This window comes from Limulus polyphemus, unplaced genomic scaffold (genome assembly GCF_000517525.1).
Source record: "Limulus polyphemus unplaced genomic scaffold, Limulus_polyphemus-2.1.2 Scaffold122, whole genome shotgun sequence".
NCBI lineage: Eukaryota > Metazoa > Arthropoda > Merostomata > Xiphosura > Limulidae > Limulus > Limulus polyphemus.
In genome coordinates, this window is record NW_013665732.1 from 840,249 (window position 1) to 863,264 (window position 23,016).

General features: G+C 32.8%; 1 protein-coding gene across 1 annotated transcript in view; it reads left to right on the forward strand.

Moving 5' to 3' along the window:
• Positions 1-23,016, forward strand: part of LOC111089480 (roundabout homolog 2-like) — a 110,482-nt gene that overhangs the window by 28,852 nt on the left and 58,614 nt on the right. The window contains exon 2 of the mRNA XM_022402085.1: positions 593-729. Within this exon, the coding sequence (XP_022257793.1) occupies positions 593-729 (137 nt within the window). The remainder of the gene's footprint in view (positions 1-592; positions 730-23,016) is intronic.

The window sequence follows — 23,016 nt, forward strand, 5'->3', positions numbered from 1 at the left end:
TTTCCAAGGACTACCTCAAGGAAAAATTTAGTAATTAGTAATATATTCATATTACTCCGCTATATTCAATTTATTCATTATCATAAAACTTTTCCAAGGACTACCTCAAGGAAAAATTTAGTAATTAGTAATATATTCATATTACTCCGCTATATTCAATTTATTCATTATCTTAAAACATTTCCAAGGACTACCTCAAGGAAAAATTTAGTATAACATAACGATAGATAATGTCGAAAGTCCTCGTCAAATCAAATAGGAATATTAAAAATGTAATATATATATTTTCTTTAAATTTAAATATTTATACGGATATAAAAAAATGTTTATGTGCCTTTGTATTTTATAAAATTGATAAATGAAAAACAATGATTATTAATTATGTTGGTTATGTATATCATAAAAAAATTTGTTGCCCCCCAGTACCACAGCGGTATGTCTGCGGACTTACAACGCTAGAAACCGGGTTTCGATACCCATGGTGGGCAGAGCACAGATAGCCCTTTGTGTAGCTTTGTGCTTAACTACAAACAAACAAAAAAATTGTTGAAGACGCCACCTACCAATTATTATCTCAAACTCTATTTTTCAGGTGTCAAGAAATGCGGCTAACGTCAAAAAATCTAAGACCATTTATGAAAGCTACAACCATAAAAGAACATCAAGGAAACAAGTTTTTCTTTGAAGTAACATTTATCTTGTTGGTTATGGTGTGGACAGTGTTTTCTGGTAAGTTCCAGGTTTTAAGTGAAGTGTGAAAACTCAATTGAAAACTTTTAAATATTCACATTTAACCTCTATCTTAAGTTGATTTTTGTCTACTAGACTATGACAAATGAGAGCACGATTGGGAAGGTAACATGATTTATGTACTATTGTATCAAAATCTACTATAAAGTATCCAAAAGACTAACTGATAACCACTTATTATTTTTTGTTATCGTTTCAACTTTGTATTATATTTATTAATCTGTTAATATAACAGACAAAACAACATTAGGCTCTCACCTAATAATATATGGGATCTAATTCTAAAATAAAACATTAATAATATTAATTCAACCATCTGATAATTTAACTTTCTGGTATACTTCAAATAAGTGTAGTTACCTGTGATATCTGTTAGCGGTTGTTTGTTAAACGAAACCCAAATTATTCAACTTTGGCCTAATGACCTCAAACTTCCCTGACACATTACATTGCTATTAAATAAATCTTCCTTGCATAAAATCTACGTATTCTGCCTACTATACCTGAAATAATTTTGACATTTTTGTCTGTAACCCCGGATTTATTTCAAATATAGTGATTCATCTTCAGTTTCTGTGGGTTTTTTTGTATGCCCTTTTGTTTAGGTATGAAATAAATTACATGTTACTTTAAGTTTTTAAACGTTTTCTTACAGAAAGACATTTTAGTAGCACAAATATTCACAATTCTTTACAGAAAACTATTTCTTCATTATTTTTAGAACAAGCAAACTTTCTTTATAATTCATGCAATAAACTTCCTTCGCAGTGTCTTTTTTTTCTGATTATTCTAAACAAAACAGTTTTTTATGTCATATTGAGACCCTCAGCTCAACCTTTTCACTTCGTACGTTTCCTGGCATAGACTTGCATCGCTCATTTCTAACAAATTGTAGAGCTTCAGAGGATAGAGTAAATTATATTACAACGATTTTGAATATGCAAATGAACAAGTCATATGACAACCACAGCCGATATAAAGACTCACTGAAACGGAATATATCAAAACTACATTTCGAAGTTGTTTAGCTTTTGGAGAGGGTATGCAACAGTCCCAAATTATTTCAGACCATAAAGATGCGTTCAGATCGGGCATTTAGAATTTCAAAGACGGGAATATTATGTAATTACATTGGAAGACAAAGGAATATGGATCGACATGGGATACCAGGACTATTCAGTAAAATACCTAAAGCAAGTCATACTCCCATTAGTGGTAAAAAGTGCAGCTCCTTGTAAAAGATGAGAATCCACGAACACAAAAGTTAGTGGCAAAAGCCGTTCATGTGTCTCAACCACAGTACCCAACATAAGAAGAATCTGCTTCTGAAAAGTGACACAAATCATATGTAGACAAACTGCTTCCACAACTTATCTAGGAAAAGAAGACCAACCGTAGAAAACTGTGTGAACGATACTTAGCCAGCGAGGAATGACAGTCCGTTGTGACACTCGACAGAGCATATGTACCTTGTTAACAGTCTCATGTCATTTTATATCCGTCAATGGGTGAAATTTGTTCCAAAAGTGGTACACGGCATTTCACAAAACTCTTTCGAAGGAATTCATGACCATCATTGGCTACTGCGCCAGGGGTAAGTTAAAGGTTAGGAGTGTGGGTACAAAGGTCAAGATGGATTTTGCTTACTATCAAAACAATATTATTAAACCTTTATACCACACAAAAATAATTGCTTTGTACAGAAATGAGGCCAACGAGGTATGGGTTCACCATGATGAAGCTTCCACTCACACCTCCTGTTCAACTGTTGCTTACTTCAAACAACTTAAGAACTAAATGGGTATCTATGCTATTCCATACAAGAACATACTTGGCAAATCGCTGAACGTAAAGTGTTTGGATTGCTGCTTGATCAGACCGTCGAAACTTGAAACGGACACTAGAAATCTGTTATCCTTGTACACTAGATGGATTATGGAAAACATGCAGAGAAAATTAGAGTTCATTGGATATAATAATCTTACAATGGAATCTTTTGCAATGAAAACCACACTGCAAATCCATTATCAAGATTATCAACATATAGAGCATGATCGGACATGGTGACATGGATTGTAATGAAGTGGTGAGTTTCCAAAATTGTTTTAACATAGGTATTTAACCTTTTGAAGTACCACAGAGTTAAAAATGTTGGAGGAATAATTTTAAACGATAATTTTAATGCATTAGGAAATAATAGTTAAAACTTTACCATACCCTCGACCTACCAGTGCATTCTTAACCAACTTATTAAACAACGTAAATGTCGATACAATAATCAAAATTTAATCGCTACAGCACTGTAACTTTGCACGAAATTCAACAAAGATACAAACCATGTGTTAAAGGATTACCTGTACAAAAAAAGGACATTTGAACAAAATTCGTATTCGACTAGTTTATAGTTTATCAACCTAGTAAATCTTTTCATAATATTTAATATATCTGAAAAATTATTTTTATCCTGAAAAACGCACTTTTAATGTTTACAGTTTCTTTAAAAATGGGTGGATAATTTTGAACAAAAGAAAGTTCATAGTAGAAGACTACATCTCAGATTGGAAAGAAAATAGTAAAATTGTAACAAAAACACTAATTACTTTCTACATATCTTTTATTAATTATGGTGTACCCTTAGAGGCATAAGCCACGTGAACAAAGGCACGGGCGCTTCTATACCAACAGAATACCACGTGCTATTATTATAGCTAATGTAAACCATTTCATACATGGTATCGAAATGTGTGGCAGACTTTTAGGTTTTGGTTTTGATTATATGTTTGTCTAGTTCTTCAATAAAGGGGTTTAAAAGTATGATGGATATTACTTAGAATAGATTAAAAGTGCTATAAGCTTTCATCTAACCTTTTTTTTCAGTTTATCTTTCGGCTGAAAGATGCTAAAGATAATACATGTAATTGTTTATAGCTGCTTAACAATACTAATTCGCACTTTTTCGTCTAAATGTTGTTCAGTAACGTCTCGAGGATCTATAAATAACTCATTATGAAATAAAGTATTTTATAGATTTGTAAATTTTTGACTACCACAAAAGTTATTAAATGCAAACTTTATAATAGTATTAGAGTAATGTTATTCAGAGGATATTCAGGTAAATATATATGCCTTCTTGTCAAATTATTGAGCGTTATTTTGGATTGTTTTTATGTAAATATTATTATGTGTCTAATTTTCAAGAACTTTCTTTGTACGAAGATATACAACGGGCTACCTGTTTTTTGTCTGTCGCGGGGAATATTGTTTGTTTGTTTGTTTTTTAATTATGCACAAAGCTACACAAGGGCTATCTGTGCTCTGCCCAACACGGGTATCGAAACCCGGATTCTAGCGTTGTAAGTCCGCAGACATACCGCTGTGCCACTGGGGAGCATCCCGCGGTGAATAAAAAAAATCCGAATTTTTAACAAATATGTATTTCAATATACTTTCATAAGTTAGGCTTGTCAGAGTTTGTCCTTAGAAATTAACTTATACAGACGATTTCAATTATAAATGTATTTTCTTCCAGATTCTTTGTAGCCATAACTATTTAAAATATATTATTCGCAAAATCACTAATTTCTGAAATTACACTACTTACAAAATTTCGTTCGGTTCTCGTCCCTTATCAGAAAAAATTTGGAAATGTAAAGAATGACACAGAGTAAGTACGTGTTAAAGCTTTTATGTCGTATTTGTTCCAATATGTATATCTTCATCCTAATGGTTCATTCTTAAAATTAACTATATCGATATCAATACTGCTTCTTATAGTTTTAATTTCTATTTGTTGTAGAGTGAGTTTTATATTTCTTATTTAGCTGACAAACATGACTAAGCTTATTGAAAGGAGCTTTACATGAAATACAAACACCATAACACAAACAAGAAGAAACATAACCAGTTAAACACTGCACTAACCCTAGCGAAATATTAAAGCTGTTAGTTTGTTTGTTTCAGAATTTTTGCGCAAAGCTACATAAAACCTTTCATAATGTTGAACTGATAGACTATACGGAAGGCAAGTAATCGAGAGCATCCACCGTCAGTTACACAGGCCTGCGATGTTCTTCTGTAATCCCTGTACGTTGAAACCGAAAATGATATCCATTTTTCTCCATCACGTACAGATTTTTCACTATATGTCCTACGTACTTTTACATAAATTAATAACTCTCATTCAAATCGGGTTAATTTTATTATACTTAAAATGTTGACAACCAGTGGCTATAGTTTTATCTAGACGAATCGCGACGTGAGAGTCTTATCGATCGTTCTAGAACCCACGAGAAATACACCGCTTGTATAGGAACAGTTAACTGGCCACATGACGTGTCATTTCTGGGTAGTATTTGTTTGTGCGTGCACTTTGACATTATTTTTTCTTTCCAATATTATTTATTCGTCGCTATGGCAACAAAAGGTTGTGTAAATGATCCAAACATATTCTGTTGTATTTGTGGTAAATTTGTTGTAAATTTGATCTAGTTTGCTTGTTTGTAGTTAAGCAAAAAAGCTACACAAAGGGCTATCTGTGCTCTGCCCACCACGGGTATCGAACCCCGGTTTCTAGTTGTGTAAGTCCACAGATATACCACTGGGAGAGGGGGCAAATTTGATCTAAGTAAGAGTTGTTTTTTTTCTTTCCGATTTGTCCTTACGTGATAGAAGAAAATGAATATTACTTTCGAAATCTGCGTAGCTGAATTATGGAAAATCCATTATTAAAACCAAAACAACTTTTATGAACTTTAAATTCGCAGGCCTGTGTTATTGAACTACTCTTGCCTGACCGATTAGTTTGATTTGATCATCACTTATAACGCACCAAGGATCATAATGTACGGAATACACTTTTCCAGCAAAGTCGCGAACCATGAATTCTTGGATTCACAGTATGAGTTGTTAACTACAAGCCACGCTTGGCCCAAATATAAACACAACTTGTCCTCTTACGCCTTAAAATATTGGCTAAGAGCGTCGTTGATGGCCTTGCAAAAGGTCTAACAGTCGGTACTTAATGGGCATTTCGACCATATAAAATGTTTTGAGTTACTTTGTTTCAATTAAAACATACGACATATTTAATATAAAATATTTATATCATTATTATCTTTAATCTATTCTATTAATTTAGTGGAAGAAAATCAATCATCAATTTAACTTTATTTGCATTTTGTAAGAATATCTTAATGAAAATTTATTAACTTTAAACTAGTATCTTTCGTGTATAATATATGCAATAATTATTGGGTTTTATTTAAAGAGTTTTACATAAACAGTTGACAGTCTTACCAGGGGTTTGGGTTGATCATATGGATTTCGGGGCTGCCGAGCTGGGTTCGAATCCATGCGATACCATAAAATATTCCCCGCACTTGAAGTGGTGGGTGCGTTATATTAGTAACAGTCAATCCCTATGCGTGGATGGCTGCCTTGCCTCTTGTCAGTAGTTCAAAATTAAGGACAACGGTAGATATCCTCAGTACCTTTGCCATAAATACAAAGAGTATTTGCAGCCCGCATCAGATACCTATGTTATTGAAGGTTTGACTAAATTATTTACACATTAAAAAAAGCAATCAGAGAAACAAACGACAAAGAGGCGCATTTGATAAATGTTTGATCACAAGTACAACGACAGAAGCAAGAGTTGAAAGCAAATTAAAAGAAAGAACATTTGAAAGAAATAGTTAACAGATCAGTTGTATTTGTCATGATTATCAGGCTTGTTCTGTTGTAACACTACATATTTTATTCACTCAGAGTTCTTCAAAAAAAGAAGAAGAGTGTATAATATGATTTTAACCACACTATGTTCACCATATCCGTTGCCGACGACGCCGGCTGCGACACAACATACACAGTAGTAGTCGGAACATTTGTTATAATTATTTTTATGGTGTGAAATCTTTTTAAGCTGGCGAAGTGTGATTATAATTAATTATATCTGTCATAAGACATTCGAATTAGGCTTATCATATTTTTTAACACTGCATTTTTTATTCAGTCCGTACGAGGTTTTTCAAAAAGAAAGATAGTGTATAAAAGTATTTAAACCACACTATGGCCGCCATATCCATAAATATAATAACAAGATACCAGAATTAACATATAGTTTCATGGTCACAAAATATAGACAACCAACCAAGAGTTACGTTAATAAAAATGATCCTCTATAAAAAAAGGACATATTTTCCCCCAGTTTTAAGTTTATGAAATTACAAAGCTAAAATCCGAGGTTCGAATCTCCGCGGTGGACAGAGCTCAAGTAGCTCAGTGTGTTATTTTACGCTAAAACAAACAAAATTTTCCCTCTCACAAAAATCAGTCTAAAGCACAATTTCACTGCAAAACTATTTTCGAAAAATTGAAAAATAAAAGTAAAAAAGTCACGTCTGAGGTTGATGTCTTGTTTAAAATTAAAGGCAGTGTTCTTTTTTTTTTACTGTAAATTATTTGTATAAAAGAGAATGTAGCTTGCTCGTGAAGGTTTTTGTTCCTGGAAAAACTAGATTTTTCACGGAAAAAACAGCTTACGTATGAAATGGAAGGAGATAGAACTCTGGTTGGAACCCAAATGTACAGTAAATAAAACAGCTGAAACTGTAATCGAAACTTAATGGCAGTATTAGTAGGACATTTGCAATAATTATGCATTTATGCAAAGATATATCAAGTTTTATTTTGCGGAAATGTTGATGTGTTAAATCATCTGGAAGCTCTATTGCATTTTGTATCAATATTTGATACTCTAATGAATATACGTATTCTTAGCTTCAGAAACAACGATGAAAGCCTGATATGTTAAGCTCTTAAGTCCGGAAACCATTTTTCACTATAGAGAAAATGGTCCCGAAGGTACCATGAGAAGATCTAAAGAACTGGAAGATGAATTATCAGTTACTTCAGAATTACCGGAAATCTATATCCGACGGATGAAGAACGTTGCTAGTTAAATCTGAGGATGAGGAATGTGCCAATCATCACTGCAAAAATAACGATTCAAAGCTGAATTTTTTTACGTTGTGATGAGCTGTATTTTAATGAAGTTGAGAAATTTGAGTTGTTATATGATTTTTGGATTCTTCTGTGATAATATGGCACACAATTAACTGGTAAAATCGTCCATGGATTTAATTGTAGCACTAGCCAATGTGAGCTAAGTCAAATGTCGAGGGAACTGATTTAGCAGCTGAATTAATCTAGTCTAACTACATTTCTCCTAGATACATTTAATGTTCTTGGAAGAGTGAGATTTATTCAGCACTGGCGAGCGAAGCGAAACAAAACTGAGTATAAAAAATATCAGGGTACAGGCATTATTCACATATGTGCTATATGTATTAAGTTATACCGGTGTAGTAAGCATCCAATATAAAGGAAATATTTCTGTCTGTCTGTGGACACATCCCCTTCTAAACGAGTTGACCGATACAGACCAATCTTGGCATGCTGATTATTTGTCCAACAGCAAACCAAATTCATATTGAACATTTCCAATACATTTAAAAATATAAACATTCTAGAGAATAACCTTTATATCGCTACTAAAATAGCTATTGTAAAGTGTTGAGTTTGAAGAAAAATCGCACCACAACGAAGTTCACAATTCAAATATTGTAAATAAAATTGTCAGCAGTTGGCTTGTTTCCCATAATAACCAAAATATACAGTAATATAATACAGCTTCGATGCACAGAATAAAGATATTGCTGCTACTTACGTTTCCTACTCTTTTCTGATTCACACCATTTAACTTCCGTTTTTTAGGTTAAAACTGAGGTTAGAATAAGCGCTTAATTAGAAAAGTATTTCATAATTAAAATATTTTTAGGATATTTCTTACTTCTTGATGTAGAATAAGATTTTCCATAAAAGAAAATTACAGATTTTTATAAATTTAATGCATTAAATGTACCAATTTCAGACAGTAGAAATCTTGACCACATCTCTACTGTGAAATAGGCTTCATGACTCGACTGCTACATCTCGCCATTTTCGATCCACTCTCCCTGTCTTACAACAGTTTTCTTGTAGAATGAATACTACTGAAAATCCTTGCACAGAATTTACTCATTTTTAGCCAATGTGTGCTTGTTTTCAGCGTTTTCAATATAAAGACGAAGGAGTGCAGTCTCTTTAAAATAACCTGCAAAACTTTTAATGTAAGACATTTAAAGTGCATTACAAGAGCTTCAAAAAGAAAGCCCATTATGGAATGAGAGTTCACTTTTAATTGTAGACTTTCACCGGATCTGTTGGGCTTTCACCAAAGGCAGAATTGGTTATGTAATTTGCCGCCCAAAAAAAATTAGTCAAATTGCATATCTACTTAATGTGCAGAAATTGATGTAACATCAATATATCCCTGTGTGTGGGTTGTTCTTATGGTGTTGATTATGGTTCCAATGACTGTTGCGTCTGCTGAGAGGAGTTTTTAACCTTGAAAATCATTTAAGCCTTTTTGTCTTGGTCCATAACCCTGGAGCGTCTCACAAGGGCTGGAGATGTTCTCCATCGAAATATGTTACAATAAGAACTTCCATGAAGTTGGGAATAACTCGCAGTATGATCCATTAAGAAATGGGCAAACTGCCACGTTCTAATTACTATATAAAAAGCATACGATTATGACGACTTGCATGTAGGTAAGACAAAGGTCCAACTTTCACGCCAAATTAATATATTGAAAAGGACCTACAATAAAGTACCTTGTAGATGGCCCAGACTTTGACCGAAGACCCTAATTTGTCTAATTTACTGAGATTTATCTCTATTTTTTCTTTATTTTACGGCTTATAACATTCAAATCATGTTTGTTTGCTTGTTTTTCATAACAACTATGTTTGTCTTACTTCACTTTTGTAGGAAGAGGTGGGGGAGAGTCGCTCAACGATCAATGGATTTGTTTACTTGTTATTGTTTTTTGTTGTTCTTAAGCGCAATTGGGCTATCTGTGCTGTGCTCAACTCGGGTAACAGAATCCGAGTTTTAGAATTATAAGCCTTCAGGCTTGCCACTGAGCCTCTGAGGATACAAATAATTGTCTTTTCAGCCTTTACAAGATTTACCTTGAGCTAGCACTGTGTTTTGTCTTGTTTCCTTAAAGCACGGTTTCACTTCTACGGCTTTTACTTTCGTATTAAACATTCAACTATACTGTGTCTACCTTACAAAGTAGTTTTCTACTTCTGAAGTCTGTGTATAAAGAAATAGTTTCTTGATGTCAGTGACATACATTCTTAAAAGTTTATCTAGTATCGCTCTTCTATAATTATTGCCTGATATAGTTTTACCTTAATATCATCATGTTTCATTAAAAATGGTACATTTAAAAGTTCATTCACTTCATTTTCTTAATAATTTTCATTTTTTCTACTTCAAAGATTTACCGATTTTTTACAGATTCCATTTTATCAGACTTTTTTTTATCTACTTCTAAATTGCTTTCTTGATTTCCAGGAGACAACTTTTTCTTTTTATCCTACTAGCTACATCAATGACCTTATGTCCTTATTGACTTCCATTGAAATGAAAAGATTTACACCACTAGCCAATATGTTTGTCTTTATGTCAAATACAGCAGGCCCATGGAACTTTGATTCAGAATCCAAACAAAGACATCTTAAAAAAAAATATTTTCACTTATTTGGTTCTTTTTTCTGTCCGTTTAGCTCAATACTTCCTTCTTTCTATTTTTTTTTTTTTATTTTTGAGCATGAAGTACAAAACACTTTTACCTACATGGTCACTTTTCAGTTTTGCTTCAGTGGAAGTTTTAACGCACACATCTTGTCACCATTTTAATTCGAAGTCCTCCTATTGATTAAAAGTTTGCGTTTTGTAATAATTTTATTAAATCGTGTAAAATGTGCACGCTTTTATTATTTGTCAAATAGCACAATATATATAAAGTTAGTTCGAGCTATGTCGAGAACGCGTTTTCCAATAATCTAAACAATTAAATTATTTTCTAATGAACAAACTTATATTTAAGCATCTAAAATAAGTATTTCAAAACATTATATCTTCCAGATATATGTATATTACATATTAACAACGTTAGAGAACATCTCTCATTATAATTCTTAGAAGATAACATAAAACAAGTAATAGTATTCGGGTAATACGCGAACTTACAAGGTATCTTCTATTATATTTATCATCTTCAGCATATATTTCGTATTAAATGCTAAACAACACAGAAACACATAAAAAAGCACACTTACACTAACATGCATCTTATCCTTTGCAACTGTATATAGAACACAACGCGTAACAGACTGTTGAAAAACTACATTCTAAACTTGTAAACTTTAACTTATTTAGTGATACTGTGGTGAACAAAAAGTCCGATACCAACACCTCCAAACTACTTAGATTCTAGATAAAATAGAATAATACTGAGTGCTTCTTATCTCGATTATTATGTACAAGTTCAAACCCATAGGGTAACGACTAGGATCCAATCCACTTTCGTTAAATTTATGTGAACATTGAAAGCACTTATTTGATAATCACGTCCTCAGTATATATTTTATTATTTTAACAGCAGTAATAGTATGCAAGACTTAATGCGAGAAAGGACCAATTGCAATCAAAGTAATTACTTCTGATGAAAAGCAATGAAATGTTCACGTAGATTAACTTAAATGTAAACAGGTGTTATCTGTACAATAACAAATTTGAAAGCCAATTTAACTAGTGTTAAATCAGGTGTATGTAATATAGCTACCAAACTTCTGGTTAGTGTAGTGAAACATTTTGTAAACTAGTGAAGTATAAAATCATACATCCTTATCAAATACCCCTCAGTGGCACAGCGGATTGTATGCGGACTTACAACGCTAGAATCCGGGTTTCGATACCCGTGGTGGGCAGAGCACAGATAGCCCATTTTGTAGCTTTGTGCTTAATTACAAACAAACAAACAACTCTTCTTTGAAAATATCGCATAAAGTTACACAAAAGCTATCTCCACATAGTCGTTCTCAATTTTGAACTAAATTAAATAGTAGGTTAAAGAATCGCCATTTTTTCATATTTGTTATTATTTAAAGAAGGACCGCGTTTCTAGCTAGCGCTCATCGTCAGATCATACAGTTTACAAGAAAGACGCATGCGCAGAATTCAAAGAACTTGCTTGCATAGTATTTTGAATATTGGACGTGAAAATTCTAAGCAAAATTACGTATATTACATAATAGTTACAAGTTATGAAAAGATAAAACAGATAGCGATTACAATTTAACAAAAAATGGAAAAATAGAAATCTACTGGAAATAAAAGCGTTTATTTAAACCAGATGGTTGTAGGATCTCCAGATTGTAGCTTAATCTCCTTTCCAGTCGTTCTCTTTTATCAATGTCTGTTGGAGCATCAATAAGTCCAAGAATTGAAAAGTCTCAACTGTATGGTTGTTGATGGTGAAATGTCTGCCTATTGGTATATCTTGGTTCCCCAGTTTAATATGGTTTAGATGTTCCTTTGCTCGATCACTGAGTCGATGACCTGTTTCTCCAGTGTATAAACTATTGCATCTTTTGCAAATAATACAGTAAATGAATTTTCACGTTCAACATTCAAAATACTACGCACGCAAATTCTTTGAATTCTGCGCATGCGCCTTTGCTGTAAACTGTACGGTCTGACAAAGAGCGCTACCTGGAAACGTCATCCTTCTTTAGATAACAAAAAAATATATTTAAAAAACTTGGCGATTGTTCAATCTATTATTTAATTTCGTTATTTTCGTCACCTATGTGGTTTTAATTATATTTCTCCCAATTTTGAACAACTCAACTAGAAGAAAGGCAGTTAGTCAACAGCATCCATCGACATTTCTTGTGACACTCTTGTCTGACTGAATAGTGGGTTTTGACTGTTATATTTAAAGCACCCCGGCCCAAAAGAGTAAAGTGTATATTTTTAAGACAACGGTGCGCGAATCATAAACCCTCCGGATTCACAGCCCGGGCACGCTAACAATTAGGTGAATCATGGTCCACTAGTATAAAAAAGTTTAATAATGAATAAAATATATCTTTGGTAACAGCTTAAAGCAAATATAATTGACTCGTGGTCCACTAGTATAAAAAGTTATAGTACTGAATAAAATATTTCTTTGGCAACAGCCTACAACAAATATAATTGACATATAAATATAATTGACTCGTGGTCCACTAGTATCAAAAGTTCTAGTACTGAGTAAAATATATCTTTGGCAACAGCCTACAACAAATATAATTGACATGTAAATATAATTGACTCGTGGTCTACTAGTATCAAAAGTTCTAGTACTGAGTAAAATATATCTTTGGCAACAGCCTACAACAAATATAATTGACATGTAAATATAATTGACTCGTGGTATACTAGTATAAAAAAGGTATATTACTGAATAAAATATACTATTGGCAACAGCCTACATCAAATATAATTGACTCGTGGTCCACTAGTATAAAAAAAAGGTCTATTACTGAATAAAATATACCTTTGGCAACAGCCTACATTAAATATAATTGACATGTAAATATAATTGACTCGTGGTTAACTAGTATAAAAAAAAAGGTATATTACTGAATAAAATATTCCTTTGGTAACAGCGCAAATATAATTGGCATGTAAATATAATTGGCATGCTTTGAAACATTCTTTGTGCTAGAAAAATATTTTAGACTATAACTGAGACTGTAATGTAATAAATTTAAAGTAAATTTCCCCGAATTTTCTAAATATATCGTGAAACGCTTGTAATCAATTCAAAATACATTTATTAGACAATTACTTTTCATTTGTAGGGATATGTTAATTAAAAAACGTTTAATTTACAATTCATTAACTTATTAGTAAGAAAAATTGAGAAAAAGAGAATGAAACTAATTATACATATATACTTTTTTCAGAAATCTTATTTTAATGGATAACGAAGTATCGTGTATAAATTGTAGAAAATTTGAGAAACATTAAGAAAACTTAATCTTTATTGTTAAACATTTAACGCTTTTCAGGTTAAATGATCTTCGTTCGTAAACTTTGGAATCTGTGTAGATTTTTTCCTATTAGCATGACTGTTTGAGTTTTTTCTATAATTAAATTTAATAAAGTTCTAAAGCACTATATGACTTTTCAGCTAGTTGGGTTTAATTGCTTTAAATATTGTTAGTCCGTTTTTGAATTTCGCGCAAAGCTACTCGAGGACTATCTGCATTAGTCGTCCTTAATTTAGAAGAAATGGATTAGGGGAAAGCAGCTAGTTAACAACACCCACCGCCAACTCTTAAGCTACTCTTTTACAAACTAAAAGTGGGGTTGATCGTCACATTATAACGCTTCCGAAGCTGAAAGGGTGAGCATGTTCGGTGACAAAATTCAAACTCGAGAACCACAAATTACATGCTAGGGTTCATATTGATGTAAAAATAGTTACTTTTCTTATATTAACTATTATGTTTCACCCTTTCTATTGTTGATTGTGATTTATGTATATAGGTGGCTCTGTGATAATAAAGGTGTTTTATATCAGCATTTAGAATATTCTAGAACTTTTAATGGTAAAAATTAATTTACGGATTTGTTAAAAATTTCCTTTCAGACCACTGTTCAGGAAGGAGTATAAAGAAACCTGTTATTATTAATATTGGTATCGAGGTAATATCTACAAGATTTTCTAACCCTTGGCTCTATTATTATCAGCACTAATTAGAATATATTATAGAGAGAATTATACCACTCTTTTCAACTTTAGACTTAACCCTGATATTTAACAGTACACAAACTGAAATTGTTATTTAAATTACAATTAGCTAACTGCCGTGCAATCTAGAAATGAATCATTATGCTTTAAAACGCTTTCATGCAATATGTTTACCTTCCAAGTAGCCAAAAACGTAAAATTTTGCAAATCAAATTATACTTCAATATAATGATGCCTACAGGCAATCTTTCGACCTCCGAATATCTCGAATACGACATATTGTAGCAAAGTAATTAAAGCATCAATCCGATAAGCATAAAACAACTTTGACTTTCCGACAAACAACTGTCTTAAAATGAAGAAATGATAAATTAAGCGTTATGTTTTTGAACAGTTACCTGTCTATTTAAATCTTCTCTGAAGATTAAGTGTAGTCATATTTTTCATCTATCACTCACAGTCCAATTCTGTTCTTTCCTTTTCTCGGTGACACAGCTTCTCATTTCTCATCCTTTTTTTAAAAATAGGGATTAATTTAGATCTTCAAACTGCCAAGTAAATTCGTTTTCTCTCATTTATTCCGCCAATCCGGATCCAAAGGAGTTACCATGTATCTAAAGATTCCCCGTGCGGCTGCATTAGGTCGTACTTCGACAGGCGTGAACTCGAAGAGTTACAACTATTAAATATATAAAGATACATTCTCCTGTAAAGTAAAAGAATCTCTCTGTGCTTAGTAGCTCTGTGCTACTAGTAACGTATTTTTATCACGGTAAGTGCTCAGTTTCTAAGACAATTAGCGTCGTTTCAGGGCGCGGTCAAAATAAATCAGGTTCCTCATTTGACAAACGAAAGAAAATAACACTTTGAAAACTAAGAGAAGATAATTCGTGTTAATAGATCTTTTGAAAAATGAAGATTTGGAAAAGTATAGAGAGGTGATTTGTTTACAAATAAACATAGTTAAAGATTCATACACTACTATTTCTATTCTAGGTGGCGCAATTTTTGATCTACTGTTATGATTCATAAATATTAAATATCCCTGAAAATATATGTTTGTTTGTTTGTAATTAAGCCCAAAGTTACACAACGGGCTATCTGTGCTCTGCTCACTACAGGTATCGAAACCCGGATTCTAGCGTTGTAAGTCCGCAGACATACCGCTGTGCCATTGGGGGGGGGGGGAGCTGAAAATATATTTGAACACAACCACAACTATATGGACGCTGAATAGGACTGATATTAGTGATTTTGATGTTTTGGAGCACCCATTCACTGGAAGGAATTTATGTAAATTCGTGACTGCTGAAACGTTATCTTAAGACATGAAAAGTTGCTTTCTTTATATGTAATTGTAAAAAACGCCCATAAAAACTGAAAAACACAAAATGCTAAAACGCAAGTTTGCAAGTACGTCTCCATGGACCCAACAAACCTTCATACCATATTTGGTGAAGATCTATTTACAGGAGGTGAGGTAGTGGTGAAAAACGCGAAAACGCCCATAAAACCGCAAAACTCCCCATGTATCTCCCCATGGACCCAATGAACCTCCATACCAAATTTGGTGAAGATCTATTTACAGGAGGTGAGGTAGTGGTGAAAAACGCGAAAACGCCCATAAAACCGCAAAACTCCCCATGTATCTCCTCATGGACCCAATGAGCCTCCATACCAAATTTGGTGAAAATCTATTTACAGGAGGTGAGGTAGTGGTGAAAAACGCGAAAACGCCCATAAAACCGCAAAACTCCCCATGTATCTTCCCATGGACCCAATGAACCTCCATACCAAATTTGGTGAAGATCCATCCAAACCCTATGATATAGCTACACGGACGTACAACAGACAGTACTATTATATTTATATAGATTACCTGGAGTATAAAAATCGTTTTTTATTCTAAACTAATTATCAAAATACGAAAGCAAGATCTGTAATAATCACATTGTAAGTTTAGTTATTTGCAATTGGAGATCCTGGTTGTTTTAATTGAGTACGAATTAACATTCTTAAGGCAGTTCCAGACTTAACAGCTTAGATTGCGAAAATTAAATATATTGTTCCAATCCTTTTGTGATGTGTAGAGTAAAATCATCGCGGTCAAGTGACTGATGGTAAGTGGTAGGTTGAGCTTTTAATGTTGTTCTAAACTTCAACGTTAAGAAAGTTATGCTCTTACAAGCTTATTTATATTATATTCTTAAAATAACTTTAGCAAAAGTTGTGACATCATAGTGTTACACTTAATCTCTTTCCCTCAGTGTTGCCTACCCAGTAACGCAGCGGTAAGCTTAGAGGATAACATTCAAATTCTGGGTTTGATCTCTGTAATGGGTAAAGGGAAACAGCCCATTGTGCAGCTTTGTGCTAAAGCAAAGAAAACTCTCAATATTTTTGTTTCCTACTAATGAAAAGTTTTGTATTCTTCTAGATAGCAGTACTGATTTTAGATGACCCCTTCCAGAAAATAGTATAGTTAGGGAACTAACATCTTCTGAAAAGGAAAGAAAAAAAGAGAGGCTTTTCAATTAAACAATCTGTTACGACGTTGTCCAAACATATCAAGTGATTAGCATATTGAGGGTTTCGGGTTCTAGACATTGTGTTACCTAACATACTTAGAACTTTCAACTGTGGATGCGTTATAAGAGTGACAGGCAATCCCACTGTTCAGTTAAGAGTAGGCGCTGCAGGCGACGGATTGTCTTTCCTCTTGTCTACATCTCAAAATTAGGGACTACTATGCTTGGATCATACAGGTCTCTGATTTTACCGTTTAGCTCATTGAGTGTATAAGATGGCATTCAGGTGAACAAACAAGTCGCCGCACGTTATATAATTACTAAACCAAATTGATTTGTTATACAAACAGTCATTTTACTCAGTGAACATATTCCAAATTTCTAGGTAACATAATTTATAAATATCTACATTAAAAATGTTATTCTTAAACAACATTTACTATCTCGTTTAAAAAGGTGCTATGTTTCTTATCTTATTTTACTTTTTTGTATTAAACTAAAACCAATTTATTTCTTTGTTATTAAGCACCAAGCTACACAATAGGCTGTATTCATTCTTCTCACCGCAGGTATTGAAATACGATTTTAAGTCTTTAGACTTGCCGTTTATCCACCTGAATCACAGTGTAAATTTAATATTCTCACTTCATTGTGCCCCGATCGGGCTAAAAATCGGGTTTCCGTGGTGGGCACGGCTCAGATAGCCCATTGTGTACCTTTGTGTTTAACTACAAACAAGCAAACTCATTTCATCATCTGGGTCACTGATGATTATTATTATTTGTTTGTTTTTTCCTTTCCAAAACTCTAAACATACAAATAGCTACGTTCTACAATGATGATAAATAATCATAATAAATTACAGTATTTCTTAAACTGAATAGAAATGAGCTTTGTTATGTTTTTTTTTAAGTATGCACACTGGTGTTATTGAATTGCTTATTGATTTTGCTTATATAGTGAATAGTGCAGAGTAACAGTCAACATCTCTGACATCATGGAACATTGCTGTTTTCTTAGAATTACTTAATCATCCCCTTGACGCAACTAAAAGAACAACTGTGTTTTCACTGTTGTTGTTTTCCCCTATTGGTCAGCGGTAAGTTTCCGGTCTTACAACGTTAAAACTCGAGGTTCGATTTCACACAAAGCACATTGGATACATTTGCGCGAAATCAACAATAAAAGTTATTATCATTTTGTCTAATAGATAATTTTTTGTAAATTTTAAAGGTTTTATTTGCGGATGTTTCTTTTTTTTAATACTGTGGGTTCTTTTTCTTACAGTGATTGTGCCAAAGAGAGAAGAAACTCGTATTTTTGAGCGAACCATGTGTCAAAGTATGGTTCTTAATGGACAAAAATACACAAATTAGGTTTATATACTTACAAATTAATAATCTGAGTAAATTTTACTCTTACTGTAACAAAATTCCTTAAACATAGTTTAAAAAAAAAACTGTCACATGATTTTGTTTATATTAGATCCCTTGCCATATTCTTATGCCAACACTTAGCTAGTTAATAAGCTCTTGTAGTTTATGACCAGTAGAAAAAAAAACAGTTCACAAAAGGTTTGGAAGATTGGATCTTATTGTTGTTACTTTGGTAAATTTAACGTTGTTAACATGTCTCCAGAGACATTCGCACAAGCAGGAAAAATAACTTATAACCAGAGTGCCTTGTTACAACCTGATAAATATCAGTTTTAAATATTGTAAACATTTGCTCACTGTTTTATTAGATAACATTGTATAACCTAACACAAGCTCCTGTTATTAGTTAGCACAATCATTTCAGAGCTTCTTTCCCATTTATAATTCGCTTTCTTCCCCTTTATATCTACTCTCTTTGTAATTTGGTGAAAAAAATCACCGACAATAGCGCAACGTCCATTTTTTCTTTATGAAAGAAAGTATCTTAAGAACATTTAGTTAGTTACTTTTCACATTACTCGTCAACATGTCGTATAATATTTGCGTCGATAGAATGTTTGTAATTTGAATGGATATTTTCAATCACTTCAATTTAAACTGTATTTTGAACTTAACGGAAGAGCATGAAAACAACACTATTTGCTTCTATTCAAACGGATGTTTTTGTTTGTTTGTTATTAAGCCGAAAGCTACACAATGGGCTATCTATGCTCTACCCACCTCGGGTATCGAAACCCGATTTTTAGTGCTATAAGACATCGGCCTTGCCGCTGAGCCAGTAAAATGTCGTCGTTGTTTTCTTAATGCAAAGCTAAACAATTGGCTATCCGCATTATGTCCGCTGCTGGAATCGAACCCCGGATTTGAGCGTTGCGCAAGTACATAGACTTACCGCTGACTTAATGGGGGATATTTAAAGAATAATACTATATGTACATCGGAATGGCTATTGCAACGGTAAAAAAAAAATCTTTAAAATTTGAATTTAAGATTTCAAGATAATCCTGACTCTATGTCATAAATGTTAGGATTCTATCAGTTTAAAATATTATATTCACTATCTAAAACAATTCGTTAAAGCTCCTATGTTATTCTAACTTTATATTTTCTATAAAGATTGTGCCGGTTCTGTGTTATTCTGTGTGTAAGCTTTTCTCTCGAAAAAAAGTCATTCTCCCAACCATTTTTTCTTTCTGCCCACCGCTATATGTCGCTTTAGGCGTCTGCCTAATCCTTAGACCTGCACCGTATTCATTAACACAAATATATGTCATAACTCGACTTCATTCTAAAGCTTTCTGATAATAAGAATAGAAATATATTACATATTTGATAGTAGTTCAACTTGAAGGTTTTTGTTTCTTAAGAAAATCCACCTAATTTTCTAAGAAAACAGTTTGTTCGTACTGGCATACTTGTCTGATTTCGTTACCTAAAGTCAATAAAATGCGGTGCTGAGTGAGAATGGATTTGAGCATTAAACGCATCTGTTGTTTGTAGAGATGTAGCTGATAAGAAAAACTTGGATCGTGCGGATTAAGCCTGACGGAGGAATATGCAATGGAAGTTATATAGACGTTTGTTGACATAGATGTATTCTAGTCTTAGCAATTGGTGCAAGCTGAAACAGTTCTTAAACCGAGGTTACGAATATTTCTATTTGCCATGAAACATTTTACTTAATGGAGATGTTGTGAATAAAATACATTTGTTTTATCTATGACTGTTTTGTTGTTGTTAAGCACAAAGCTACACAATGAATTACCAGTGCTCTGCCCACCACGGGTATCAAAACCTGGTTTTTAGTGTTATTAACTCCAAGTCTTACCGATAAGCCATCGGTATTCACAAAATATTCACTAGCTCTTATCATTCCTTTCATTGGCAAATTTTTATATTCAAATATCAAATTCCAAAAAAATAATTAAAACACATTACCCACAAAGTAAGCTACGTTTACTATTTACGTCAACACCTAGACTTAAAGACACTCTACCCATTCCTATGCGCTCGTGGGTCGTAAATAAATACACTTTTTGGTAGCTGTAAAACTACCCATATTAGTACGTTACTTACAAGTGCGTGCACACGAGCACATGGAACTTTCAGCAAGAAGCGGATATGAACTAACTAATCCATCCGAATCTTGTATCCGATTGTACAGTGAGAATAACAACCACCACATACTTCTAGAAAACTTTAAAATTTTCGACTCCGGAACCACATATTACAAACTCATTATTAAAGAAAGCCTCTCCACTTTCAGTGATCATCCAACACTAAATAATAACATCAACTCCTCCCTGTTGTTATTAATGTAATCATTTCCGGATTCTCAGTGCTTTTCTTTGGTATTTATCATCAATTTAAAGATACAGTGTTTATACTTATATTTAAGCCTTTTTCTATATTAGTTTCTTTTACCAATGTTATTTATCACACATGTATATGCCGCAAGTTTTATCGTATTCCATTATATTATATTGTTACCGTTTAAATCCGTTCGTTCTAAACTTCCGATTGAATACGAAAACTCGTTCAATGCTAATATCGTTTTTTTGTAGTTTGAATATTATAAACTAATTTTTTTTATATTTGACGCAATTTGAATTCAAGGAATTTCCGAAACGTTCATATTAAATATGTTTTTTGGTGTTTCCGTGTTTTTACTATTTATTATAAAACATTTTTATTATTTTAGAAATACACACAGTGGATATGGGAAAAATTCCGCGAAGGCATATTAAGTTATATAGAATCTTATATATATATATATATATATTTAATGAACGACGTGAGAGAAGTTGTTTTATGACAAACTATGTAATTCTAAAATTTTAAGAAAATTAAATATTTATCTGGTTAAATAATCCCCATGAACAACATTGTCTTCCAGTACACTTGAGCTTAATCAACTTTTTTTTTCAGTTAAACGTCAGCAAAAACTAGTTTCCATTTTCATTTTACTACTGTAACTATTCCTGTTTTTTGGTGATCTACAATTTAGAAACAACATTTTAACATGTAACTGAAAAGTGAAAAAAAAAACTTGTCTTAAGTTATGTTTAATCAGATAGTGTTCGAGCATTTTTCTATACCATTGTTGGAACAATAAGAAGAACAAATGTTGATTTAAGAAGGGGGAATGGGGATCATAAAAAATACAAGTTAGCTAGCTTAAAGAGAAAATGCAGTTGCAAAAAATTGAACAAACAGGCTTAAGATTTGAGACACAGGGTAAATAGAAAATTTAAAAACCTGAAAATAGGTACATTTTTACAACCTTAAGCCTGTAAGAACATTACATTTGCTGAAGAAAAATATTTGAGTGGGCAAATGCTCCCCTTGATTTCCTGTAGCGCCGCCACTGAACATATTATTCCATTCCCCATCTTGATAAAGAAAATATATAACAATACAATGATTTTTTTAACTGTAATTTCAACAAAAACAAAATAACACATACTTAAGCTAGAGCTACAACTGCTTAAAATATTTAACTTTAGAGAGGAGTTCAGTAAAATCCACAAATGATGGAGGGGTCACTATAACCACTTTCCTCATTTGTAACGGAATGCTTCAAATTAGTTCAGAAAACTCCAAAACTTGTAACAGATTTAGGGTGGATTTAAATAATCTTTTAAGTGTTTGAAATATTTAAGTAGCAGTAATGATAAGTTGGATAAGTTTAAAATTTGTACTCAATATGTAAAATCATTTTTAGCACTGAAATTAATATTTAAGAAAACAGTAATTAGAATTGTAAATAAAAAAGAAAAGAAATTTAACATGTAATATTAAAGAAGTTGCAAAAGTGAATGACTCTAGGTACATCATATGCCCAGAGCCATAAGGTCACGACTGGTCTTAACATGTAATATTAAAGAAGTTGCAAAAATGAAGGACTCTAGGTACACCATATGCTCAGAGCCATAAGGTCACGACTGGTCTTAACGTGTAATATTAAAGACGTTGCAAAAATGAATGACTCTAGGCACACCATATGCTCAGAGCCATAAGGTCACGACTGGTCGTAGGTATTTTAAAATATGGATTCTAAGTAAATTATACATTTGGTTACGCTCAGTATCATAAAGTCACGAGTACCATAGTCTATTCAATACGTATTGTAAAATACGGATCTTGGTACACCATACATTTAGCTATGCTCAGACACACAAAGTCATGGGTGGCCATAAGCACTTTTGTGGAACTCGTACTGTCCTCAAATCAAACTAATCGTCATTTATGTATTTCTAGAAGAGTTCTAGGTAAATTATGCAATTATATATTTAAAGTTTGTATGGCCTGAATGGTGTTTGGTGTTTTGATTTCTCTGTTAAGGCCTTCATCACGTGATCCAAATAGTCTGTCTCTACTTTTCAGCCTGATGTTTCCATAAAAACTTAAAATCAATTATTGTTAGTAGTAAATGCGTGTATATAAAAATGACTTTGAAAATATTTTTAAAAACTCTTTATTTATTACTGTTAATAAAATAAGAAATAAATAAAACCACAAATACACAAAAGCATAAAAATACCGGTTTCGTATCATCCAGTAGTACATTTTGTTCGAGAAAGCTTTATTGTAGAAACTGGGG